This window comes from Ipomoea nil, unplaced genomic scaffold, assembly GCF_001879475.1.
Source record: "Ipomoea nil cultivar Tokyo-kokei standard unplaced genomic scaffold, Asagao_1.1 scaffold0804, whole genome shotgun sequence".
Taxonomy (NCBI): Eukaryota; Viridiplantae; Streptophyta; class Magnoliopsida; order Solanales; family Convolvulaceae; genus Ipomoea; species Ipomoea nil.
Window position 1 is genome coordinate 1,808,373 of NW_017617232.1, and position 26,789 is coordinate 1,835,161.

The 26,789-nt window shown below is 34.3% G+C and overlaps 3 protein-coding genes and 1 long non-coding RNA gene across 9 annotated transcripts; 1 reads left to right on the forward strand and 3 right to left on the reverse strand.

The window, feature by feature from the left end:
- Positions 1-802: 802 nt before the first annotated feature.
- LOC109177333 lies at positions 803-3,907 on the reverse strand. The gene is made up of 3 exons (XR_002053568.1): positions 3,633-3,907; positions 2,950-3,079; positions 803-1,437 (listed from the first exon to the last, which is right to left on the reverse strand). It is a non-coding gene; the product is annotated as an uncharacterized LOC109177333 (long non-coding RNA).
- Positions 3,908-5,648: 1,741 nt separating this feature from the next.
- On the forward strand, positions 5,649-9,676 carry LOC109177325 (probable methyltransferase PMT21). Of its 6 annotated transcripts, XM_019326645.1 has the most exons (9): positions 5,649-5,900; positions 5,993-6,033; positions 6,932-7,235; positions 7,312-7,460; positions 7,551-7,746; positions 7,819-8,029; positions 8,101-8,776; positions 8,864-8,941; positions 9,129-9,676. In XM_019326645.1, exons 3-9 carry the CDS (start codon positions 6,939-6,941, stop codon positions 9,349-9,351), a joined length of 1,830 nt encoding a protein of 609 aa, XP_019182190.1. In that variant the 5' UTR covers positions 5,649-5,900; positions 5,993-6,033; positions 6,932-6,938; the 3' UTR covers positions 9,352-9,676. The 6 variants fall into 6 exon arrangements, with proteins under 6 accessions (XP_019182190.1, XP_019182187.1, XP_019182191.1 ...); XM_019326642.1 differs by lacking the exon at positions 5,649-5,900 and having other exon boundaries at positions 5,933-6,033; XM_019326646.1 differs by lacking the exon at positions 5,649-5,900 and having other exon boundaries at positions 5,945-6,033; positions 6,927-7,235.
- Positions 9,677-14,427: 4,751 nt separating this feature from the next.
- On the reverse strand, positions 14,428-16,893 carry LOC109177328 (AAA-ATPase At3g50940-like). Its single transcript, XM_019326652.1, has 2 exons — positions 15,855-16,893; positions 14,428-15,237 (listed from the first exon to the last, which is right to left on the reverse strand). Exons 1-2 carry the CDS (start codon positions 16,836-16,838, stop codon positions 14,737-14,739), a joined length of 1,485 nt encoding a protein of 494 aa, XP_019182197.1. The 5' UTR covers positions 16,839-16,893; the 3' UTR covers positions 14,428-14,736.
- A 5,737-nt stretch (positions 16,894-22,630) lies between these two features.
- On the reverse strand, positions 22,631-25,094 carry LOC109177327 (AAA-ATPase At3g50940-like). The gene is made up of 2 exons (XM_019326651.1): positions 24,035-25,094; positions 22,631-23,293 (listed from the first exon to the last, which is right to left on the reverse strand). The coding sequence occupies exons 1-2, from the start codon at positions 25,040-25,042 to the stop codon at positions 22,709-22,711; spliced, it is 1,593 nt and encodes a 530-aa protein (XP_019182196.1). The 5' UTR covers positions 25,043-25,094; the 3' UTR covers positions 22,631-22,708.
- Between the last annotated feature and the right edge of the window lie 1,695 nt (positions 25,095-26,789).

Below are 26,789 nucleotides of genomic sequence, written 5' to 3' on the forward strand. Positions count from 1 at the left end.
TCTTCTAAAAAAGACAATAGTAATAGACATAATTTCTCATATATGTTGAATATATATTGTAAATTAGGTGTGTCATTTCATCAATGCCCAATGCATGATTTTAATTAATTCACTAAATTCCATGTTAAATTTTATATTGTATTTTTTAAATACATTCTAATATATACATAATATATGTTTAATAATTATGTCAATTTTGATTGGGATAGGATTAGAACTTAAACTTTTCTTATGAAAATCATTGAGTAAGTTAATAATAAATAGTTAACAGAATAACAGGTCCCGTCACTAGACACCATCGTTCTGCATCAGGAATCTTTGTACATTTGGAACTACCCACTTAACTATCCAACACTTAAGCACCACATGTAACTTGTCAAAAATCTGGCATGTAGCTCTCGCAACCTCTATAAATACCCCCATAAAGCATTAGAGAAGGGAGATAAAAAAGAGAGACTTACAAGCAGAGACTATACTTATTTACATTATCATAAATATTTTTCAAAAAAGTATTTAAAAATCCCAAAACACTGCCGGAGTAAAATGTATTCGTCCAAAAAAAAGTATTTAGAATTTTACAAAAGCACTAAACTTGTTTGATCTGATTAATTAGAAATTTTAATTCAGAGCTACATGTAATTACGTATGAATTTTATTGGACCGACTTGAATGGAAGGAAAATGAAGAGAGTTATGCATGGAGTTTTTGAGTGTTTATCAACGGTAGAAATAAGAGAGACGGAAAGAGGAGAGTGATTTGACAATCTATATCTATATCTATATGCATATAAAAGCCATAGGGATTCAGCCAATCAGATTTCAGCATTTTCCCGTCCAAGAAAAACACAGCGTTTAGATTTCTTTTTTTTTTTTCATAGTGTTTGACCAATCAGAGAGTAGGTGTAAGGCTATATTTGTAGGGGAGTGGCCTATTGCGTCTTTGCAAAGTTGGTACTTGGTATCCACTCCTATTTGTAGAGTAGCATATTCAATTCACTACCTTGCACGCTTATATATACAAGATACATGTTAGAGACTTCAACTTCAACTCAAATACAAACTGTAAAAAAAAAGAAATTTCATATTTATGGGATCAACGAAGATGTCCCCGGGATTGTTGGTGCGCAGCTTCGCGTTGTGTGATGAACTACAAGTTTCAGCCTCCCGTCGATGTGCCGCATCCTCAAGGTAAGCTTTTTTCAGTTATCTTCTTCGATTGAATCATCTTTTGCCAATTTTTGGAAACGGATCTGATGGACTTTTGAGTTTCTGGAATAGATTATTCACCGGAAGGATATCCCAAGGATGCTTATCTTCAACCTTTTACCCGCCCCAAGGTTACCCTCCTACCTCCACAGAAAGCACCCCAGCCACTTCAGCAATCTGCAGGTAGCTCAGGCTGCTTGGAAGGATGGTAAACTTTTCTCAATCCTCTTATCTATGTTGAATCAGAAACAAAAAGTGAAAAATAAAGGTTCAAAATTAATTAGAACACTTTAATCAGGAAAAAAAAAAAAAAAAAAAAAAAAAAAAAAAGAAGGCATGAGACTCTTTTATCAATAGTTGGTGCAAGATTTTGAAGTTCCTTACCTTTGATGTGCCAGATTTGGAAGTCATCTTCCCAAAAATAATAGACTATTTCCCGAGAATTATAATTAATTTTCTAACAAACTAATAAGATGTAGCAATTAGAAGATTATGCCCTTATCATGATAGATGAAATAATTCACTCATCTGTTAGCAGAGCTAAGTTGAACCACTTAAAAATTCAACATTGAAGCAAAAAAAAAAAAAAAAAAAAATCACATGTAAAGAGTTAAGCACTTAACACCCACACCACCATAAAAATCAATTAAGGAGAAGGTTAGAGCAATAAATGGCACTACTTTTTTTGGTAGATAATAACACTATCTAAGGCTTAAATGGAGGATTTTAAACTTACACCAAAGTTTCAAAAGCAAGACTTCTAAAGCTCCAAGATGAAACCAATCATAATCAAGCAAAAGATTAGCAGGTTAGTTCTTTTCTTTCCATTTTCTTAAATTCATATTTAGTGTCATTATTTACGGCCCGTTACAATTATTTATCCAAACTGTTTTTATCTTTCTTAGCATTCTAGCTTCTTTTTTTTTTTCCTTGTGTGATTTAATTTTTACTTAAAATTGGCTATTTTAACTTGCATATATAGTACCAGTGTGTTTTAGTGTTAAAAATTTATGAAGTTTTTAGAATTGATTTTTAAACTGTCAACAGGCCTATGTTAAAATGTAATTAAATTTAAAAAATATAAGATTTAAGTATCTTGATTAGTTTATATATATGTATATATATGCAAAAGAATAGTTAACTAATTAAAGAAAAAAAGTTTCTAGCTGTTTTTTTTTTTGTCTCTGTTTTTTGTGTCTCTACTTATACTGATTTTGTCCATTAATGTCTAATATTGTGATTTTTTTTAGAAAACTTTCATGCAAATGGTGTAAATATTAGATTTTTCAGTCCAAATCATAAGTTAGGACTGCATACTAATGTGGATGGTAAGTGTGGACTGCAATTTGAGAAGTGAGAAACAAATTGACAATGCCATGGTACAAATTACACAATACCCAAGACATACATGTAGGAATACCTTTCTCATACACTTATAAATATACCTAAACATTTAATGTGGATGGTAAGTGTTGACTATTATATACTAATGTTTGATTGAGACTTCTTAGCATGTGTACTACTTGGTATCTCTATATATACTTCATTTAAGAATGCAACATGTACACTATATATTCATTCCAAACGAGAACTTCTGCAAGTTTTTAGCTAACAATTACAACAATGAAAAAATTGACTAGCTCAACTATCATTCGTGGAAAAAGAAAGCTTGATGTTGAAGATAAAGGTAAAAATGAAACATACCTGTTGTTCTTCATTAAAATTGTAACAAATGCTAACTTACTTTTTTGGTTTGCAATACTCATCTTCTTTGCTTTCCATTTGTGTTCTATATCTGCACCAATTTGGCTCCCTTTTATCTGTTTTTTGGTCTGTGTATTGAGAGAGTGTAAATGCAGCACTCTCATGTACACCTGCAAATGAATAGTATACATATTATAATTTTTTAAATTTATTAGGTTGACAAGTAATGACATAATACCCAGAAAATCGCATGAACCAAAAAAAAAAGTTGTAAATTCTAACAAAGTCTCTACTACTAGAAGCTCTGACACACATTTAGACCACACTCAAATATTTTTGAATTCAAATTCTTTTATTTGCTTAATCATAAAAAAAATACATCCTGGCAAATGGGTACAACACAAATTTATTTTCCTAATAAATCTGAAAGTAAAAAAAAAAAAAAAAAATAGATACAGATGTATAGTTTTGAGGTAAGAGACTACTGATCTTTATCGTATTAGCGTTTGGGCCTTTAAATCCAAGTTTATGAACTACGAAATCTGTATGCATGTATATCTACAGTGCTTATTTGTGCTTTTTCGTTTGATGCTAGTCAGATGTAGATAGATCTGTAAACAAAGAATTAGGGTTTAGGATTAACGAATTTAAATGAAATTTTTTCTTGGTATGTAATTAAAACGTACCGTGAGAAAGAATTCTTGGTATGTAATTAAAACGTACCGTCAGAAAGAATCTTTATCTATATCCATGGAAGACGATGCTCCTTAATCAACACAGTCTAGGATTCAGACTGTACGGAATATTTAGAAGATGTTTTGGGATGGTGAAGCGAGGGAATTAGAAGAAGGTAGGTAGTCTTAGCGTTAAGGAGGAGACTGAAAGACAGGCTGCAACAGTTCTCGGATAGAAACAAGGTGGACAGAGACGGAGATGTTCAGACAAGGGAGGGCATGCATCTGGTAGATTTAGGGTTTGATTTTTGTTTATATATATGGGCTGAAATGGATTTGGGTTGGGGTTTGTTTTGGGCTTCAGAATTGGGTCAAATAAACAAAAAAAATTATATATTTAAATACATGTATATTTTGGGCTAGATTTGTTTTTTTTTTTTTTTTAAGTAAATTATATTATATTTTAAATGTTATGATTTTTTTATCATTTTTTTTTTTTGGTTAGAATGAACATGTAAACAAATTATCTTTCTAATGCTATGATTTTTTTTTTTTTATCATTTATTTACAGCTTGGAATGAAAATGTTAAGTAAGATTTTTTTTTTTAAATTTATTTTAGTTAGTAAATTAATTTATGTTCTGTTGATGTAGAAAATATTAATGATCAAGTTGTGAAGACTGCGGTTTGAATGGATCTACTTTGTGGTGGGAATCATTTGTATTTTTTAGTGTTTTACAGAAATAGTTAGCTTGGATTATGAAAAATAGTTTTTTTTTTTTTTTGTTAGATTTGAAATTTATAAATATATTTCATTTGTATGGAAGTATTCTTTAGTGTTTGTATACATTTCATATATAATTTTTTGTGCAAAGTATTGAATTGTATGAATATAAAAATGCATGCTTTGTATTAAAAAAAATACTATATACAAAATTATTCATTTTACTATTTAAATATGCTATCTTTTTTTTGTTGAGAGTTAATTTTAATTCATTTTGTTTCTTTACAAATTCATAAAATGTTCGACCTCATTGTCACAAATTCATAAAATGTTCGACCTGATTGTCTTGAGATTAGGTCCCATTTGATTTCAAATGTTGCTAAAAGTTCGGATATTATCAATTGTTATTTTACTATTAATATGAAATAATGGCCACAATGAGAATGAACATTTTTTTCTTTATATTATTCTACTATTGTCGTTTTTTTAATATTATATAATGTGTTTTTATTTGTATGTTTACGTATTCATTTTTTTGTTTGTTGTAATTTTTAGGTAATCAGCCCAAGTTTAACATGCCATTTACGGGTATTGGAGTTTAGGTTCACATCTCAACAATTAGATTCTATGTTATAAATTATTAAATTATATTCAATTATTTTGACTTCTTTTTTTTTTTTTTTTGGTAATGAATTATCTTTGGCTTTTATTGTAATGGCATATTATGATGTAGGAGATCTTATTTTTAATTGTCACCATTGTAGCGCGTTGCTTTGGGTGGATGAAAATTTGAAAAATCTGAAAGTAAATAGTGGACCAAGATAATATAGATCATTTTTATACATATACAATCATATACATATTGAAAATTAACATACAATTCTTTTCCAATAGCGTGCTTTCACCAGGATAAGTCTTCAACAATAGTCGATATTAATGAGGGTTAGCCTTCATTTTAGATTGGGTTTAGAAGACCATGAAATTTTTAACAAACAAAAGGTTGCAAAAAAGTTACATATGCATGAGGTTTGTTTTTTGTTTTTTGTTTTTTTTTTTGTTGTTTTTTTTTTTTTAAATTATTTATTTGTACATGCAAGGTTGTAGAATAGTCCTTCTCATCCACTCACATACTTGTAATAGTTAGCATTGTAAACATACACGATGATTAGATTTCATTCATCTTATGATTTTTTAATGATTCATTCATAGTATACTCAAGCTTCAACATCAAATTATATATATATATATATATATATATATATATATATATATATATATATATAAACTTTGTCCGTGCAACGCACGGGTGGAGTACTAGTTGATATAAAACATGAAAAAAGGTAGAAGAAAGAGAGAAAGAAGGGAGAAAGAAGGGTCGACATAAAAGCCAAGCAAGAAAACAGGACAGCTAGCGAGCCATGGCAATGGACAAAGATCTTCTGTAGTTATATACGGAGTATTTAAAACAAAAAACGACAAAGAACATGCCATTTTTCTGGTTAATAATGGAAGCCCATCTCTTCATTTCATTCTTTCCTGTCTCCTATTCATACTACTCCAACACATTCCCTCTCCTTTCCTCTTAGTCCCATCTCTCTCTCTGCATTTCATTCTTTCTTCTCTTTTGTTGCTTTACTTTACTTTTTTTTTTTTTGTGTAGGGGCCTTTCTTTTTCCTCTTGCGTTCCAATCAGAGGAAATCTTGGGGTTTTAACGCTTGTGTATCAGGTACTTATTCTAGTCTTTTTCTCTTTTGTTTGTTCTGTGTTGCATTGATGATATATGAACTTTGGGTCAGATCTTGTTCACACCCATTTATGTTCTTTTAGCTTTTCTTGGAAAATTGCAGTTGGGTTTTCTTTAATTTTGACAAAGACTTCTCATTTCTCTCCGGTAGGTGGAGTGGACAAAGATTTGGATCGTAAGGAGTGACAAAAAATAAAAAAGTCACCCTTTTTTATGTTTTCCTCAAGAAAACACAATAAAGATCGAATTTTTTCATTTCTAGATTTTGGGTTACCCTCTTCCCTCATCTTTAGGAGTAATGTTTATCCTCATTATTGAAGGGATTATCATTATGAGAAGAGAAAATTGAACAGTGGTTGTGTTTGCCTAGGACTGTATGGTTCCCCTTTTTGCATGGTTTCTGTTAGGTAAGTAAGGGATTGATTGGTTAGGTTTCAAAATTTTCTCAATCTATAAGCTGATTCCTAGTGCCCAAAAGAGGTTCCTCACTCCTGCATTTAATATTGGACTTCCTCTTTCTGTTCTCTTTGATTCAAGAAAGTTCTTGGTTCTTCTTGTGAACTGAATCTCTCAAAGAAGTTGCCATTTTCAGTTCAATTTGCACTTTCCCTTCTTCAGTTGGACAGGTATTAGATTGATTGATTTGTGGCATTCAGTGACTGTTCTTAGTTCTTTTTACATCTTTGTTTCATTGCATAATAAATATTAGCATTCCACTCTTTCTCGTTTTAACTTTAGATGTTGCTTCATCCTTCATAAAGAAACTTGAATCTTGTGAAAATTTGATGTGGTTTTTGAAGTTATAAAGGTGGGTGGAGCCTTATCATTATCTCTTTCAGTTTTCGATAAGAATAAATAGGATTGTGTGATTCTAGTGCAGATAGTTGATGAAATCAGGGGCAATGAAGTATAAAGATGGGAAACCCTTGCATAAACAAGATCAAAACACGAGGAAAGTCCCCATGGCGGTAGTGCTCGTGGCGCTATGTGGGATTTCGTTTTATCTCGGTGGAGTCTTCTATTCGGAGAAGGACGGTTATGCAACTAATGATGTATCCAAGGGGGCTGAATCTTTCGAGGGCACTGCCGGTGCCGGTGGTGGTGGCTCACTGCAAACCGATGACACTTTGTTTCCTGAGTGCAGTCCCGACTTTCAGGATTACACTCCCTGTGCTGATCCCAAGGTATTTTCGAAGCCAGTCTCGTGGTTTTACCCGAACCACAATTGTATCTTTGAATAAAATGCGGGTTATTTTGCAGAGGTGGAAGAAATACGGTCTGCAAAGACTAACATTCATGGAACGCCACTGCCCGCCACCGTTTGAAAGAATGGAGTGTTTGGTCCCTCCACCGGATGGCTATCAGCCGCCTATCAGATGGCCAAAGAGCAAAAGCGAATGTTGGTACAGGTATGGCCTTATTTGGTGTTTTTTGATGTTTGGTTGAATTGAATTTCGACCCTCGGATCTGACATCAGTTTCTATTTGGAACTGGTTTAGGAATGTTCCATATGATTGGATTAACAAGGAAAAATCTAATCAACATTGGTTACAGAAGGACGGGGAGAAATTCCTTTTTCCCGGAGGAGGGACCATGTTCCCCGACGGAGTTACCAAGTATGTTGATTCAATGGTAGATTTGATTCCCGGTATGAAAGACGGGACGATCAGGACTGCCATTGATACTGGCTGTGGGGTAAGTTCACTTAGCTTCCAAAATGGAGATTTTGCGGGATTTTTCAAGAACTCGTTTTCTTCTTAAGTTTAGGTTGCAAGCTGGGGAGGGGATTTGCTAAACCGAGGGATACTAACAGTTTCACTAGCACCGAGAGATAACCACGAGGCTCAAGTTCAGTTCGCTTTAGAACGTGGGCTTCCTGCCGTTCTGGGGATTATTTCTACCCAACGACTTTCTTTCCCTTCCAGCTCCTTCGATATGGCTCACTGCTCGAGATGCCTTATTCCATGGACTGAATTTGGTAATTGCCCTATTAACTCGGAATATTTCTAACATTGGATATATAATGTAATTGAATCTGATTGTTTCCAGGGGGAACTTACCTTCTTGAGATACACCGAATACTACGGCCGGGAGGCTTTTGGGTCCTCTCTGGTCCTCCAGTGAACTACGAGAATCGCTGGAGAGGATGGAACACCACTATCGAAGAGCAGAAATCAGATTACGAGAAGCTGCAAGACTTGCTTACTTCGATTTGTTTCAAACTTTATGACAAAAAGGGCGACATTGCCGTTTGGCAAAAGTTATCGGACAATAGTTGCTATAAGCAGCTCGATAGCCCTGGTAGCTACCCGCCAAAATGCGATGATAGCATGGAACCGGATTCCGCGTGGTACACGCCACTTCGGACTTGTGTTGTGGTACCAAACCCGAACTCGAGGAAAGTATCGTTAGAGTCGTTGCCAAAGTGGCCAGGAAGGTTGCACACTGCTCCAGAACGAGTTATGGATGTTCGTGGAGGGAGCGAGGGGACCTTTAGACACGACGATAGTAAATGGAAAATGCGAGTGAAGCACTACATGACGCTGCTACCCGGGCTCGGGAGTGATGAGATAAGAAATGTGATGGACATGAACACATTATTCGGGGGGTTTGCCGCTTCTCTGGTGGATGAGCCTCTGTGGGTTATGAACGTCGTTTCTTCCTATTCGTTAAATACACTTCCTGTGATATACGACAGGGGTCTCATTGGTATCTACCATGACTGGTAAGCCGACACCACTTTGCCTTCACGTAATCAATGATCTCTTCGGCGCCTCATATCTATCAATTCAATTTATTTTGTCTGTTACAGGTGCGAGGCGTTTTCAACATATCCTAGAACATACGATCTACTTCATGCCGATGGCCTTTTCACTGCTGAAAGCCATAGGTAAGGACTTTGTCACACTACCCTTTATGTTTTGGTAATAGAGGCAGAATGCCAGATAAAAAGAGACTATGGTCCACATGTTGCCCGTCGAGTAAAAGTCTAACTATCAGCTTAGGTTTTTAGTTGAGATAGAGCACATATTTCTAGTAGACCATACTTGACAGTACTTTGCATGCTCGTCCTGCAGATGTGAAATGAAGTACGTTCTTTTAGAAATGGATCGGATCTTGAGGCCAAAGGGGTACGCCTTAATCCGTGAGGCAAGGCAATTTGTGGACACTATTGCGGCCATAGCTAAGAAGATGAGATGGGCGTGTCATACAGAAGACACAGAAGATGGCGTAAGAACCGAGAAGGTGTTGATCTGTCAAAAGGACCTCTGGCATTCTTCTAAGCAGAGTTCAATATGAAAGAAAAGAAACCAGAAGTTTTGTGAAGAGTAAGTTGTGCACTTGCTCACACAGAAACCATTTTTTGTTCTTAAGATAGCAGAAAAGAGAATTTTCAATAAGGAATCCATTTTTCTGCTCTCTTTTTCTCTTTAGAGCCAGCAAATGCAATGGTGTGTAATCTGTTTTTGAACCATTGCATACCTTATTTATGTAAGAAGTTCATTTTTTAAGTATTAATGAAAATTGGAAACTCCAATGTGTACTCTTGCTCGAGTCCTATTGGAGGAAGAATCTCATGTAGAATATTTTCATTTCTTAATATACAGCATATTTATTTTTCTAATATTTATTTTAAATTCAGTCGCTTGTATTTTATTTATTTATTTATTTTGAATGCCAGTTGCTTGTATTTAATAGTACTTAAGTATTAAAGTAGTTTATAGATTTTATATATTTGAATATTATGTAAAAATTATGTAAAGCCTCGGGTCTATATTTGTTCGAAGAAAATGTTTAGCCAACTCCATACATCTGACCAAAAAATCCTTTCGTCTTTCAACTTTTCGATCTTCCCATTCATTCCCTGTGTGCTCTTCTTCCCCCAATCTTTCCATTCTAGTAACGAATAATTTGTAAATCTAGATTGGCTAATTGTTCTCGGATAGCACCTGCACCCGTAAAAATTTCTCGATTGCGAGGAAAAACCCCTGAATGAGAGGATGAATCAAATACAAGCGAGCAGGATAAAAAGGTGTAGCAAAAAGTGTGAAAAAGCATAATTATATATGTCATTTTTGAATGCTACTGACTCTATTACTTTCTCAACCTAATGAAATACAAAAAGTCAACAATGCTTCTACTGAGACTCAATCTTATGACCTCCCACATGAGAAAAGTCATTACATGCCGTCTGAGCACAAAGTGTTTGACACTTCTGTCCTTAATTAGCTAGCTTGATACAAAGATCCCAGTGACGAGGTAGTGTACTACAACTTGCCATACGTCAAACATATTTCTTTCTGAACTCCTCTATCTTTATAGCCTTATTATCTACAACTAATGTTGGTTATAGATGGTGTGGAACATTGCATTACACCTTGCCGGGCACGTACAGTTGATATGGGGAAAAAAATAAAGATCATATCCTTCGATTCAGTGGCATTTGATCTCATATGATACAAAAGATTCCGGTGACAAGGTAGTGTACTACAACTTGCCATACATCAAACATATTTGTTCTTCAACTCCTCTATCTTTATAGTCGTATTATCTATAACTAATGTTAGTTAGTTGTAGATAAGCTTGCAAATTAAGAGAGACGACTCCAAGAACAAATATGATTAGCGTGGAACGTTACCAAACAAAGCTTGTAACTTAAAATAAGTTATAAACTCCTAAATAAGCTCTGCCAAGTCTAAATATAGTTGGCTTTTAATTAATTAATTATTTATTTATTTACGTTTGGTGAAAATATTTGTTTTTCAACATCATGACAACTCTTTTTTTGTTTTTGTTTTTGTTTTTTTTTTTTTTTTGTTTTTTTTTTGTTTTTTTTGTTTTTGTTTTTGTTTTTGTTTTTTGTTTTTGTTTTTGTTTTTTTTTTTTTTTGTTTTTGTTTTTACAGCTTAATTAGTAAATTACACCTAAACAAGCAACATGTTATCCAATTGTAAAAGCAAATTGATATTATTAAGAAGTCCTCCATAAGCACGTCAAGAATAATTATAGGATGACATTCAATATTCTTTTTGGATGTATATTTAACAAATAATAGCTTTTTCTTTTAAAAATTAAATTAAGTAAATATTATTATATTTTAATTCGTACGTGTGTTTTGCGTGCACTATACGTGCATGATTAAAAATAATCACATTTATTAATATTATTGCATTAAACTGATTGAAACCGAATGTGAAAACTGCTATTTCTGTATTAAATTGATCCAGATTTCGTTCTAGATTTTGAGGAGATAAATGTTATTGATTCCTAAACCAAATCTATTACAAGAGCTAAAGTGGTGGTAAGGGACTTGTTTGATTTTTAATGTATTTTTAAAAAAAATACGGAGTATTGTATTTAATTGGATCTAGTGATGATATGTGTGTCTCCAATTGGTGCTTTTTATTTTTTATTAAATTTGCTTTGATTCCAAGAGTATGGTATAGAATATGGTATACGGAGTATGGTAATAATATTTAAATTCTTTGAAATAGGTAACAGTTCCAGAAGGAATAAACTGGGATAGAAAGAATGATTTGCTTGTCATCCATGATAATGGAAATGTACTCTTTCAAAATAATCCCATCGGTAACTAGTTTAAATTAGAGTTACAAGGAATGAAAATTTTATAGGTTACTTACAGGCAATGTTGAAAAAATCGCTAGGCGCCTGGGGACCGCCTAAGGCGGGCGCCTAGAACGCCTAGGCGGGCGCCTAGGAGGTCGGACGCCTAGCGCCTAGGCGCCAATTAATCGACGCCTAAGCGCGATTTTTGCAACAGTGCTTACAGGTTACTGGTAATCTATGCTGACATGGACTTTTATTTATTTTTTTTCCTAACACCTCCTCTCGCCAGCCAGCCAACCATGATTAATTTGTTGATCAACGTTGGACAATTTGTAAATAAATTTATGATCCATTATAATAGCGCAGTTAAGATTGTCGAAAAGGGTAAACCGAAGATGTTTGGGAGGAGACAATAGAACTTACTGTACCGTCCGCCGAGATGCTCGACGACGTCGACGAAGTGGTCGTGCAGCTCCGGCGTTCACGGTAGACGCGGCAACGCAGATTTCTTGTACTACCGAACCCCATTTCTTTGGCCGCTGTTTTTCATCATTTCGATCTTCTGGTTCGCCGGCGAAAATGAAGACGGTGAGAGGCGGAGGAGATGAGAATTCAATGTATAATAAAGTGGTTGAACCATATAAAGAAGAAAGGAGCATAATGTTGGAAAAAATAGCTTAAAATGATATAAAATGGCATGTTAAGTGCTTTTGTAGTACAATTATCAGTGGGGTCCACTTCCGATTTGGGTCGGGTCAAAGTGGATTCGGGTTCTTCGTAGTGAGACGAAGAGATTGATATATTGTACGCTCAAAACGGATAATGAGTGAATGAGATATTGATTCTCAAAGTAGACCCATTGAGTTGGAAAAATGAAGGAAAAAATTAAGCTTTTGTCCCACATTAGTTTGGGAAGAGGATTTGCCTCACTATTTGTACAAGAGCTCTTTTTAAGCTTATTGAATTATATAGCATAGAGGCTTTCTCTCGCGTGCAAGGAGGCCACCAAGCTTAATCCGCCCTGGCACTTGCGGCGGTCAGTGGACAATTCACTCACCCCTATATAAGGAGTTCGGGAGTAGCAGATTTTTAAGAACAAGAAAGTATAATTTTTCAGCCTCTTTCTTGAACAAGAAAGTATAATTTTTCAGCCTCTTTCTTAAGCCTACTGTATTCATAATCTTGCTCTGGTTCGCCGGATTCCTTGTTTGGGTGCTCAAACATTGAATCGTAACAAGTTTTATCCTGGGAAGCCTAGGCCACAACGCTCCTAGCACTTTTGGGAAGCCTACTGTATTCATAATCTTGCTCTAGTTCGCCGGATTCCTTGTTTGGGTGCTCAAACATTGAATCGTAGCAAGTTTTATCCTGGGAAGCCTAGGCCACAACGCTCCTAGCACTTTTGGGAGGTGGCAAATAAGGTTTTAAGGAAAGAGTGATCGCTTGACTCTTGCTAAAAACCCTACACCAAACACTAGTCAATCTCTTTATCTTTCCTTCCCTTTTCCTACAGAAAATAATAATCTTATTTTTATTGGATTATTATTTGTTTTCACCAACAGAATTCCCAACACATAAAACATGAACTAAAAGTAGCTAGAGGGAGTCGGAGATTATGGACTTTTGTTGGCCTGTGTGGACTTTTGCAACATTCCCCATTTCCGTATGATAGTGTATTTCTATTCCGAAGAGGAATTTATTTTATCCGCAAGAATGTAAATTTACAAGAAACAGCGACAACAACGTTATTCTTCTTGGCGACAAAAACTATTTTGCGGTTCCGTGAACCACCACGACGAAGAAACCACATGCCTAATTAATTTATTGATTTTGATGAAGGTGACGACGAAGCCTTTCTCCGCCAGCCAGCAGGCGAGATGGACGGAGTCCGTCATAGCTTGGATTATTATTATTAACAATGTTTAAAAATTCTCAGAAACGTGGAAGAGAAGAAAGTATATCAAGATTGATTGTGGGAGTTGACTTAAAAAGAAGGTACACATCAGCTAATAACATGTGACATGTTATCAAAGTAACCTGAAAACCTGTAAAAAATTCTAGGTGGAAAAAATTTAATGATTTATGGATCTAAATATCACTTATGAAAGGTCATGATGCGGCATGAAGAATCCGTTATAGTTCATGGTGCGGGATGACACTTTAGCCTTATTTTTACCACCAATAGATTACATTAATATGTCCAAAATAAATACATAAATATCGGCTATTGTTCTTAATTGTTTCACTTTTTAAGGCACGTGGACTAAATTGAACAAAACACGTAATATAGTACATGGACCTCATAGGTACTTTGACCTTATATACACTAATTAAATATGTGAGACTTGCTATTTAGTTTCATTTTATACACAATGTAGTTTCATTACCACACTACTAAAGTATCATTTTTATTCAACTACAGTTTCATTTAACAATATACACTCAATAAATCAGATTTGCTATTTAGTTTCATTTTATATGTTTATTACAACATTGCTAAAGTATCATTCTAATTCAACTACAATTTTATTTGATAATATACACTTAATATATGAGACATTATTCAATTTCTTTTTATACACGTGCACTGTAATTTCATTACAACATCACTAAAAAAATAAATAATGTGTCGTAGAATGTAATGGTTGCAGTTTTTATTCATTAAATGAAATGATGCCGTTTTGGACTATAGTCCAATGTATAACGATGGTATTTAAACATGTTTGAATTAACTTTTTTTATATATATAAATAGTTTTATTTGTCCAAAAACTATGTTCATGTAGCACAACTCAACTCATCAACAATCTAAAATAATATATGGATTAAATATATGAATAAATGTCCTCCTGTTCATGTAGTACAACTCAACTCATCAGCAATCTAAAATAAATTGATAGTTTTGATTTGTGAACAAGCGCAAAAATACATGATGAATAACAAAATTTGTAGGTCAGATAAGACGCATCTTCCGATTTACCTCTTTCCCTAAATCTCCGGGACATACTGCTACTGGCCTGGCCTTGGGCCAGCCTTGCCCCCCTCCTTCGTCAAGTAGTCCACTCATGTCCTCCCTCCATCGCAATACAGCACAATTCTGCCAGCCCATCTCAGGTCACTAATCCCAGGTTAACAATGGTTTAACCATATTCCTCCTCTTCTTGCTCTTGTTTTTCACCACTCTCTTCTTCTCAACTACTGCTTTGACTTCCTCACTTCTGAATCCTATACCCCTTCCCACCTTCTTCCCCTCATCACCCTCTGCAGTTTTCTTCTTCTTCTTCTGCATAAACTTGATGAGTCCTTGAAGGGCAACATCTGCATCTTCACTCTTCATCAGCTCTTCTGCAATCTCTGCGGGTGTCACCTCCACCTCTTCCAAAAGTTTGTCAATCTGGATGAAGTTGCAGTGATCTTTGAGGCCATGGTAGTTCGATGCAAGAACCCGGAATCCACTGGGATTGCAGTAGGACATGTGGATATGCATGTCCATTCTTCCTGGCCTGAGTAGTGCAGGGTCCAATCTGTCCTTGTAGTTTGTTGTGAACACAATGATCCTCTCGTCGCCACAGCTTGACCATAGTCCATCAATGAAATTCAGCAATCCAGATAGAGTTAGCTGCCCATACCAAACATCAAGTACTCTTAGTGGTGATGTTTTTTTTTTTTTTTTTTAAATAACTGTATTACAATATAGTATTTGTTGGTTGAAGAATCAATGAGTCAATGCCCCCACACTGGGGGTCACAACAATGCCACCGTTCAAACACAAAGCCTTTCAACTATAGTTGTTTCACCCAATTTAGTCATGGACTATAGTGATTTTACCTAATTTAGTCATGGACTATAGTGATTTTTCTCAATTTAGTCCTAAATGACTTTTTGTGCTTAATTGTATCTTGGGCTTCAATGATTTTACCTAATTGAGTCATTTGTTATGATAGCTTAGTAATTTCCCGTCTATTAATACCAATTTAGTCATCCATTATAGTGATTTTACTCAATTTAGTTCGAAACTATAATGGGCTTTATCGATTTAGTCATTGATTCTAACAGCCAATAGTCATGCATAAGGCTGATAGCTAGAGGACTCAATTAAATAAATTTATCGAATTTCAAGACCCAATTAAACAAAAAAAGTCACTAAACCTAGAAAAACCAATATAGTGGAGGACTGAATTGAGTGTTAACTCATAAAATCTACTACTCCCAACTATTACTTAATTATTACCATACCTGACTTTGATCACCCTGGTTGTGAGTGTGTTCAAGATCCCTGTTCTGCAATTCAATGCTGCAATCAATATCCTCAATCACTAGAATGGATCTGTTTTTGGTTGTGGCTAGTTGGCTTTGGAGGTCCATGTTGCTATTTAGGTTGGCAAGATCCAAGTCATAGATGTCAAATTTCAAGTAATTGGCCATGGCTGCTATCAAGCTGGATTTACCTGTCCCTGGAGGCCCATACAACAAATACCCTCTTTTCCATGCCTTCCCAACTCTCCTGTAGAAATCTTTTCGCCTAACAAATCTCTCCAAATCTTCAATCACTTCCTTCTTTAGCTCCCCATCTATTGCTAGGGTTTCAAAGGTGGATGGGTGTTCAAGGTTAACACTTGCGACATTCCAGTTCCCCAGAGAGTGGAGCTTTATGGTTTTGTTCTCTTCTTGTATGGCCTTTGATCTCTCCATCACAAATGGTATGTATGATTTGAACACCATTTCGCTAAATTTCTTGTTGAAGCTAAGCTCAAATGATCTAAGCTTCACAGTTTCTGAGGAAGGATAGCCCTGAGACGATTCAGAGAGTGTCAATTCCCAGATGAACTCCATGCCTTGAAATGTATCAGTGATTTTGTCCCCTTTGGTGATGATGAATGAGAGGGCCTTCTCCTCTGGTGCCTTTGAGATCTTGAGCCTATCTGCTGAGGGGCTGAGCTTTGTGCCCAGATAAACCTCAGAAGCCTCGAATATTTCATTGAGGGTACGCCCATTATTATTGTACTCATCAATCACCAAACTCACTTGGGAAGTGAAGTTGCAATAGAATAGGCCTCCAAGTTTCGACAACACCTTGTCCCGGATTACCCCGGGCACGAGTTGGTTAGCCATGGCTTGGAGCTCGCTAATCACGGTCCTCATCAGGACCGCAAACGCTGTGAAAGCGGTGTAGGCTGATAAAACTGAAGTTGTTGAGGGCATATCTGCAAGAGAAAACATTTTCTCAAGACTCTTGGTTTTTGGGAATGAAGAAGAAAGAGGCTTTAATTTTATGGTCTGGTTTTTGTTGCATATATGACATTCTGGGGGGCTTTTATAGGAGCCAAGTTTTAAGCTTTCATCAGAATTGAAGCTTATTGGAATTAGGTCAAGATACTTGTCCACCAAGGAAATTTAATGTGTTTACATTTGCTAGAAATTTGTTCATAAACTTAAATGGAAAAAACCCAACTTTCTATAAAAACAGCAGTATCTGCAATATTCTGCATTATATTGGCTCAAGTATTCACACCTAATTAAAAAGTTTTACCATACATTGCCAAATAGAATAAAAAATTACTGCTGTAATTATATTGTTTAATAAGTAATAATATTCTTATATCAGAGTGGAAACGGAGACATATAACCTTGCATTAAATAGTTACAATTATAATATGAATAAGACAATAAGTTTTTTTTTTTTTTGAATGCTACTGGCTCTACTACAGTGTAGTATCTGTTCATATACTTACTCAACCTACTGAAACACAAAGAACCAATTACGCCTCCATTGAGGCTCAAACTCACAACCTTCCAAATGAAAGTCCAATCCGGATACCATTAGACCACATAGTCTTAGTACAATTAGAAGTTTAAAACTGAGTAAGATTGTATATTTTTTATTTTGTATTTAAAATTCTTAATTGTTTTGTTTTCAAATTAAATTTTATATTTTCTTAAAAAGTTAAAAATTAAATGTTCTTTGTAATCAGTAATTTCCATCTTTTTTAAAAGTTATTATGACTTCATTACTTTGACCACACAGCAAAGATGAGTTTGAATAACATGCGTTGTGTGCGTGCGAATCTGTACGGATAACACGTGTAATAGAGTAAGTATATTCAAAAAAAAAATGAATAAAGGTCAAATAAGTTCTCTAACTATACTCAAATGTGCAATTAAATCCTTCAGCTTCAAAAAGTTCCAATTAAAATCCTAAACTTACAAAAAAAAAAAAAAGTACAATTACACTATTTTGTAGGTTACCTTTATGTAACCTGTAAATTATTTATTGATTAAAATTTTTTAAGCTTATTTAGTGGGCTAACTTAACGTGTCACCCACATATTTTTAAAATTGATATACTATATTAATTTTTTAATTTTTTAAAACCTACTTGTATGTTCGTGAAGTAAAAAAGGTAAAAACGTTTAATTTTTAACTTGAATTTTAGCAAACATTTTCATATGAATTGTATTTAACAACAACAATAGGAAAAACGTGAAATAGGCAATAGAAATAAACAAAAATTAATTAGATCACTAAATTAATAATAATGTAATTAACTCGATTTGTACACAAGTTAAATTTGTTCTTCCAAAAGGTTGAACTCCAATCCTAAGGGTCCCCACACTCCGATCCGATACACAAGTTAAATTCGTGCAATCATACCAACTAGCCGGATAATTCCTTTACCAACCAATTACCTTGTCACATAGAAGTCTATGTGGCATTAAAAAAAATACTACTTGGCCTTGTATATAAAATTAATTAAAAAACAAATTAATCCTCAAATCAATTAAATACACCTCACCTTAGATTGGAATTTAGACTATCTTATTCATAAATAGGTTAAAATTGTAAGACCAATAAGATAATAAGGATAGGTTGTGTCACCATGTCTTCCTTCGATTTTAAATTCTTTTCACCATCTCCAAATATATCAAATTGTAATTTCAATATGCAATACAAGTTTGTAATTTAAACCAAAGTTGAAAAAATCACTAGGTGTCTGGGGATATCTAGGCACCGATTTTTTATTATTATTTTTTTAATTTGAATTTTTTTTTAAATAGTTAATTCCCGCCTAGTCCACGGCGGCCGACCACCTAGAACGACAATTCCACCGAATTTTTAGGTGACAGCCGCTGCCTAGCGCCTAGGCGCGATTTTTGCAACATTGATTTAAACCAAAACACTACTGAATAAACATCCAAGTCTGTCACTGCACTGCATTGCCTTCTGAGTTCTCTGATCTTGCCCAATGGACAAGTTGCATTCCCTCCTAGATAGAGCATAGTTTGTCTGGGTTAGTTATACACAATTGAATAGATTATATTCCAGTCGTGCTAGGTTGATAACACTTATTAAATATATAATTGACACAATTTTATGTAAGTATGTGCATTTCACAATATATAGGATCCAAAATTTGGGTTAAAGCTAAGTAAACACCAAAGCCACCACTTGATATATGTCACAATTCGTGGATCAAGTCGGGTTGAGTTTATCTTATGTTTAAGTAGGTTATTAGTGAGAGAAAAGATGGGCAAAATTGAAAAGGGAAATTTTATTTGAATCACCCTATTTGTTATTTACACCACCTATTTAATAGGTGTAATAGCTTTATAGGTAGTGCAAATATAAAAGTGTTATTTGCACCACCTTCATTAGATGTAGTCAAACATTAATATTTATTATTTATTTATTTTTTTTAACAATCAAACTATTAATTAAAAATAAAAAAAATAAAAATTAAAAAGGTACCCGTCGCCTTCTCCGGTGAGAAGGTAGCCCCTCGCCTTCTCACCGGAGAAGGCAAGTTTTACTGTTTTTTTTTTTTTTTGGGCTGATGTGTCTTGTAGTTGCTGGAGACGAATGGACCTCTTTGTCTCCAGCTTGGAGACGAAGAGGTCCTTCATCTCTAGGCCGCCATAGACGAAGGCGTTCTTCTTCATTATTTATTTATTTATTTATTTAATGTTTTAATTAATTTAATTTTAAATTAAAAAATTATTAATTACACCTCATAAATGACATTTGACCAATGTGGTGTAAATAGCAATATAAACTCTCATTTGACTATTTACACCACCTAAGTAATTATTAAAAAATTTTAACTTTTTACAATTCCAAAGTACTTTATACCCACTTTTAACTTAAGGGTGGTGCAAATAGCAACACCCAATTAAAAAACATATTGCATTTATTTTGTTGTCTTAAAATGTGTGCGAAAAATTGATATATATCAATTGGTCCATAAAAATTTTAGAAAAAATTTATACTATTGCGAATAAATATTTTTGAAATTGAGTGAGATGATGAAAAACAAGATGGATGTTTAGTCACAAAAAATTAGAGAAAAATCCTCTACGAACCCCGAAACATTCATTTTGAGAAGCAATAGTGATGTTATTAAATGACAAAGTATTTGGCTTCCCAACATTTCCTTATTCTCGAGACTTAATTATATCTTTACTAATTACAAGTTTGAATGATTAACTCTTATTGACAAGAATGATATCGTGATCGCGTTAGTCATTATTATGATTAGTTGTAGACACTTCAGTACTTCATGCATGTTGCACGAAATGTATACAATGTTCAATGACAAACTATTATATTGGTGATGTGTTTATTTCAATGATAATGTATAATTATTAAATATGTGACAAAGTTGTACATAGTTTCTCTAATGAGTAAGAACAATTCTAAAAAAATATATCTAATTTTCATATCAATAAACAACGACCAACATATGAGATGATTAGTTGACAAGGGTGAAATTTATAATATAATAATAAAGTGGTAGAAAAACTTAAAGATCCTTAAGTGGCCTGGCTTGTGAATCCCGGTAAATTATGTTGTGCAACTGTGTGCACCATGCATGGTATATACGGTTGCAAAAACAGCGTCGTTTTACTTTTTTTTAAAAAATCATTTTTGATTGTCGTTAGTTACGTAAACATATGTTCATAATTTTATAATTTCACATTCTGAATGTATAGTTATGAAGTTATGGATGTGTAGTAGTTATGCAATTCTGAATGTATAGTTATGAAGTTATAATTTCACATTCTGAATGTATAATAATAATAATAATAATAATAATAATAATAATAATAATAATAATAACAATAATAACAATAATAACAATAATAACAATAATAATAATAATAATAATAATAATAATAATAATAATAATAATAATAATAATAATAATAAGAGTAAAGTAGTAAATATGAAAATTAGTCTTATTTTAAGAACTCAAGAATATGTTAATTACCAGCCTTCCAAGGGGTCAAGTAATAGTTATTCCTAGGGAAATAACTCATTCCTTGAAATATTGTACCTGCGAATAAAAATTATTACCAAACACAAGAATAGACTTATTCCTAAGAATATTACTCCATTTCAAGTCTATTCGGTGAACCAAACTAAAACGTGCTGTTACAGAAATTCAAACATGCTTTATCCTTTAAATAGTACAAACAGTCTTAGCATTGCTGAAACTCCTAATTAAGGATAAAGGAAAATCCTAAATGAATTTTTTAAAATTTATATAAAGATAAAAATAATATAAATATATGACAAATAGTAATAACCACCTCTCGACATTGAAATTTTTATAAGGATGAATATTTTTTAATATTAAAATATTTAAATATATTTTGTATAATATTGATATTATATTTAATTTATTTAATTATATAACATCAAAAGAGTTTGAATTTATAAAAATATTTCTTATTCTAATTATAAATATGACTACTCATTCATTGTAGAGATCATCATAGAAACATTCAAAGTTTGGAAGCTTATTTAAAGATTACAATATGATCCTGAAAATAAAATTAAAGCCCCTCCATGAAGATAATACCAAGCATATTGATCCAAGTGAATAATCAGATGACCATTCAAAAATCTTGTACCCGCACCACATTTATACTACTTGTAGTCAGAATTTTGAATTTTAATATGTAATTCAATTTTCTTTGTTCACGCTACCTCTTTCTTAATTAACTAATAATAACCATATATGGGCAAACCAATTAAGTTGGTTAGATTGTTGACTTAGTAACTACACTGTTATAAGTTCGACTTTCAATGAGAGCAACCTATTAGTCTTATTGGTTTAAGCCGGCGGCAATTAACTATGAGCAACCTAAGTTGGTTTATTGTTGAAAAAAAATAACATAAATGACATTTTAAGGGGCTATTTTGTGGTACAAATATATGTAGAGCCCACTACCGATTTGGGTCGGGTCAAAGTGGATTCGGGTTCTTCATAGCCAGAGGATGAGATCGATATATTGTATGCTCAAAACGGATTATGGGTGAATGAGAAATTGATTAGTCGGTCCTGTATCACATATTATATGCATGTGATATATATATTTAGTCTAACATATAGTCCATGTGAACAATCTCTCTCATTATTTAGTTTTATTTTATATACATTATTGTAGTTTAAACTACCGTTTCATTTGATAATATATACTCAATTTGTGAGATATGCTATTCAAATCCATTTTATACACAATGTAATTTCATTACATCACCAATAAAGTATCATTATTATTCAATTACATTTTCAATTCATTTGAGAATATACATTCAATATGTGACTTTCAAAAAAAAAAAAAAATACATTCAATATGTGAGACTTGCTATTCGATATATTTCATTTTATACCCACTGTAATTTCATTACAATACCACTAAAGCATAATTCTAATTAACTACAGTTTCATTTAATTATATACACTACATATATGAGGCCTCCTCCTATTTAGTTTCATTTCACACACAATGTAATTTCATTACGACACCACTACCCGCCGGTGGGCTGCCTGTTCCAGCGGACAGTCCGGCGGGTGGTCGTCCACCCGCTGGAACAGTGGCCAGTTTCTGGCGAGTGGTCGAGTGGGGGTTCGTCCCCCACTGACTACCCGCTGGAACAAATGTTCTTGACATTTTTTCCATCCCAGAAATTTTTCAATTTTATCCAAAATCAAGTCCCAAACACACCCAAACACAAAGTATCATTTTTATTCAACTACAGTTTTATTTTACAATATACACTGAATATGTAAGACCTGCTATTCAGTTTCATTCCATACACATAGTTTCATTACACCACAATCCTGCCAGCCCAGTCCTGCGGGTCACTAATCCCTGGTTAACCATGGTTGAAGATGCTACATACCCACAACCTGTTTTTTTAACCATATTCCTCCTCTTCTTGCTCTTGTTTTTCACCACTGTCTTCTTAACCACTGCTTTGATTTCCTCACTGCAGATTCCAGTACCCCTTCCCACCTTCACCTCATCATCACCCTCTGCAGTTTTCTTCTTCTTTTGCATAAACTTGATGAGCCCTTCAAGGGCAACATCTGCCTCTTCACTCTTCATCAGCTCTTCTGCAATCTCTGCGGGTGTCACCTCCACCTCTTCCAAAAGTTTGTCAATCTGAATGAAGCTGCAGTGATCTTTGAGGCCATGGTAGTTTGATGCAAGAACCCGGAATCCAGTGGGAGTGCAGTAGGACATGTGGATGTGCATGTCCATTCTTCCTGGCCTGAGTAGTGCAGGGTCCAATCTGTCCTTGTAGTTTGTTGTGAACACAATAATCCTCTCGTCGCCACAGCAAGACCACAGTCCATCAATGAAATTCAGCAATCCGGATAGAGTTAGCTGCCCATACCAAACATCAAGTACCTTTAGTGGTGTGGTGCAATACTAATATAAAATCCAGAGTTAATATTCAATTTAGTTATGGACTATAATAGTTTTTATTTTTCAATTTAGTTTGATTTTTTGTGCTTAATTGGTCCTAAACTTGGTAATTTTTCCATTATTAGTACTCAATTTAGTCATCCACTATAGTGATTTTACCCAATTTAGTCTTTCGACTATAATAGTTTTACCCAATTTAGTCATTGACTATAGTAATTTTACCCAATTTAGTCTTCAAATATAGTGGTTTTTACCCAATTTAGTGACTATAGTAGTTTTATTTAATTTAGTTTTCGACTATAGTGGTTTTATCCAATTTAGTCATGGACTATAGTGATTTTTCTCAATTTAATCCTAAATACCTTTTTGTGCCTAATTGGATTCTGGACTTCAATGATTTTACCTAATTGAATCCTTCGTTATGATAGCTTAGTAATTTTCCCTCTATTAATACCAATTTAGTTATCCACTATACTGATTTTACCCAATTTAGTTCTCAACTATAGTGGATTCTATCCATTTAATCATTGATTCTAACAACCAATAGCCATCTGACATAGGACTCAATTAGGTAAATCTATTGAATTTCAAGACCCAATTAAACAGAAAAAGTCATTTAGGACTAACCCAGAAAAACCAAAATAGTGGAGGACTGAATTGGGTGTTAACTCATCACTATATGCTTAATTATTACCATACCTGACTTTGATCACCCTGGTTGTGAGAGTATTGTTCAAGATTCCTGTTCTGCAATTCAATGCTGCAATCAATATCCTCAATCACTAGAATGGATCTGTTTTTGGTTGTGGCTAGTAGTCTATGGAGTTCCAAGTTGCTATGTAGGCTGGCAAGATCCAAGTCATAGATGTCAAATTTCAAGTAATTGGCCATGGCTGCTATCAGGCTGGATTTACCTGTCCCTGGAGGTCCATACAACAAATACCCTCTTTTCCATGCCTTCCCAACTCTCCTATAGTAATCTTTTCGCCTAACAAATCTCTCCAAATCTGCAATCACTTCCTTCTTCAGCTCCCCATCCATTGCTAGGGTCTCAAAGGTGGATGGGTGTTCAAGGTTAACACTTGCATGCCAGTTCCCCAGAGAATGAAGCTTTATGGTTTTCTTCTCTTCTTTTATAGCCTTTGATCTCTCCAGCACAAATGGTATGTATGATTTGAACACCATTTCTCTAAATTTCTTGTTGAAGCTAAGCTCAAATGATCTATGCTCCATGGTTTCTGAGGGAGAATAGCCCTGATCATAGTCGTTATAGCCTCCAGGCTTCCGAGATTCAGAGACTTTCAATTCCCAGATGAACTCCATGCCTTCAAATGTATCAATGATTTTCTCCCCTTTGGTGATGATGAACGAGAGGGCCTTCTCCTCCGGTGCCTTTGAGATCTTGAGCCTATCTGCTGAGGGGCTGAGCTTTGTGCCCAGATAAACCTCAGAAGCCTCGAAGATTTCGTTGTGGGTAATCCCATTATTGTACTCATCAATCACCAAACTCACTTGGGAAGTGAAGTTGCAGTAGAATAGGCCTCCAAGTTTTGACAAAACCTTGTCCCGGATTCTCCCGGGCACGAGCTGGTTGGCCATGGCTTGGAGCTCGTTCACCACGGTCCTCATCAGGACCGCGAGCGCTGTGAAAGCGGTGTAGGCTGATAAAACTGAAGCTGTTGAGGGCATATCTGCAAGAGAAAACATTTTCTCAAGACTATTGCTTTTTTGGGAAGAAGAAAGAAGAGGGTTTTATGGTCTGGTTTTTGTTGCATATATGACATTCTGGGGGGCTTTTATAGGAACCAATGCCGCAAGTTTTAAGAACCTTGCTTTGGAAGAAAACAGCATAACAATTGTATTTAAAATTCTTAGGTGTACTGTTTTGTTTTCAAATAAAATTTTATATTTTTTTAAAAAGTTAAATTAAATGTTCTTTGTAATCTGTAATTTCCATCTTTTTTTTTTAAGTTATTATGACTTCATTACTTTGACCACACAGCAAAGATGAGTTTGAATAACATGCGTTGTGTGCGTTTAAATATGTATGGATAACATCATGTGTTGAATGCATGCATGTATTTAAGTTTTTGTTCACACTACTAACAAAATGCTTTTACCAAGGGACTAGTGGACCCCATATGTGTGCTAGAGTGCTAGTTGTCATACATTATCTGTCTTTTCCATTTGAGCTGCATTATATGTATTCTTAAAATTTACTTAAATTTATTTCTTGATGTGCTAAATATTGATAGGCTAATTTCTTCATGTGAGTTCTTGTAAATATGTTTACATTAAAATTTTAAATATAAAAATACTAGTTGCAAGTGAGAATGGAAGTACATATAGTATTTCCCTTTCCATTTACTTGGCTTGAAGGCTTGTTAGGATTAATACTGTTAAATTTCTGGTTACTTCTCGCCGATAATTTGATCGGAGTGATCAAAATTGATAAAAATTGAATAGTTAAGGTACTAATTAACAATTTTGAAAGTCGTGGATTGCAATTAACAAGACCCCAATAGTCACAAGACCAAAATTGAAATTTGTCCTATTTTGAATCATAACCAGAACCGTTCCTACTATTTTGATTCGGTTGTTACAGTGTCCATTTAGGTTCGAACCGAACCGTGGTCATCCATACATACAAGCAATAATTTGTTGAAGAAACCCGCATGGGCAGCTCAACTGGTCATAGGGCGAAGTTTGGGAAGAATGACCAGGGATTGAGTCTCATCAGCAGCAGTGTGTGCGCGCGGTAAGCAAAGGTCTAGTCTCTATGGTTCAGTTGAGTTCGTTGAGTTACCAGGGGATTCAACCTTTATTTTCGTAGAATTCGTCCCTAAGTGTTGGTTATGCTCACTTTTCGTCCCTGAGTTATAAGGTAATTGTAGGATTCGTCCTTAAGTGTTGGTCATGTTCACTTTCCGTCCATAAGTTATCATTGACGTTGCACTTTTCGTCCCTAAGTTATACTAAACTACAAATTTCGACCCTAATCACTATTACATAAATAGTATACTACGTCACTTAATAGACGGTGGTTTTTTAAATAATCGTCGTCTAATATATTGTGTTATACTACGTCACTTAATAGACGATGATTGTTTAAATAAATGTCCTATATAGTTAACATACACGGCGGTTGTTTAACCGACGTATATAGTTAACATACACGGTGGTTTCCAAAATCGTCGTAGAAAGTGTATATTTACGACAGACACTTACACGTGCGGCACTTCGAAAACCGCCGTGTATGTGTAAAAAGAACCGTCGGTAGTTATTTAAACTGTATGACGTAAAAAAAAATTAACTAAGGTATATACGGCGGTTATTTAAAAAATCGTCGTCTATTAAGTGACGTAGTATGACAAAATATATTAGACAGTGGTTATTTAAAAAAAAAAATCGTTTATTAAGTAACGTAGTATACCATTTATGTAGTAGTGATTAG

Bases quoted from the DNA above. Each gene is read 5' to 3' on its own strand.
- LOC109177327 (XM_019326651.1), bottom strand. From the start codon at position 25,042: ATGTTTTCTCTTGCAGATATGCCCTCAACAGCTTCAGTTTTATCAGCC. The intron at 23,294-24,034 runs GTATGGTAATAA...TGGTATGGGCAG, and splicing joins ACCAGGGTGATCAAAGTCAG to CTAACTCTATCCGGATTGCT.
- LOC109177325 (XM_019326645.1), top strand. From the start codon at position 6,939: ATGAAATCAGGGGCAATGAAGTATAAAGATGGGAAACCCTTGCATAAA. The intron at 7,236-7,311 runs GTATTTTCGAAG...GTTATTTTGCAG, and splicing joins CTCCCTGTGCTGATCCCAAG to AGGTGGAAGAAATACGGTCT. The intron at 7,461-7,550 runs GTATGGCCTTAT...GAACTGGTTTAG, and splicing joins AAAAGCGAATGTTGGTACAG to GAATGTTCCATATGATTGGA.
- LOC109177328 (XM_019326652.1), bottom strand. From the start codon at position 16,838: ATGTTTTCTCTTGCAGATATGCCCTCAACAACTTCAGTTTTATCAGCC. The intron at 15,238-15,854 runs GTATGGTAATAA...TGGTATGGGCAG, and splicing joins ACCAGGGTGATCAAAGTCAG to CTAACTCTATCTGGATTGCT.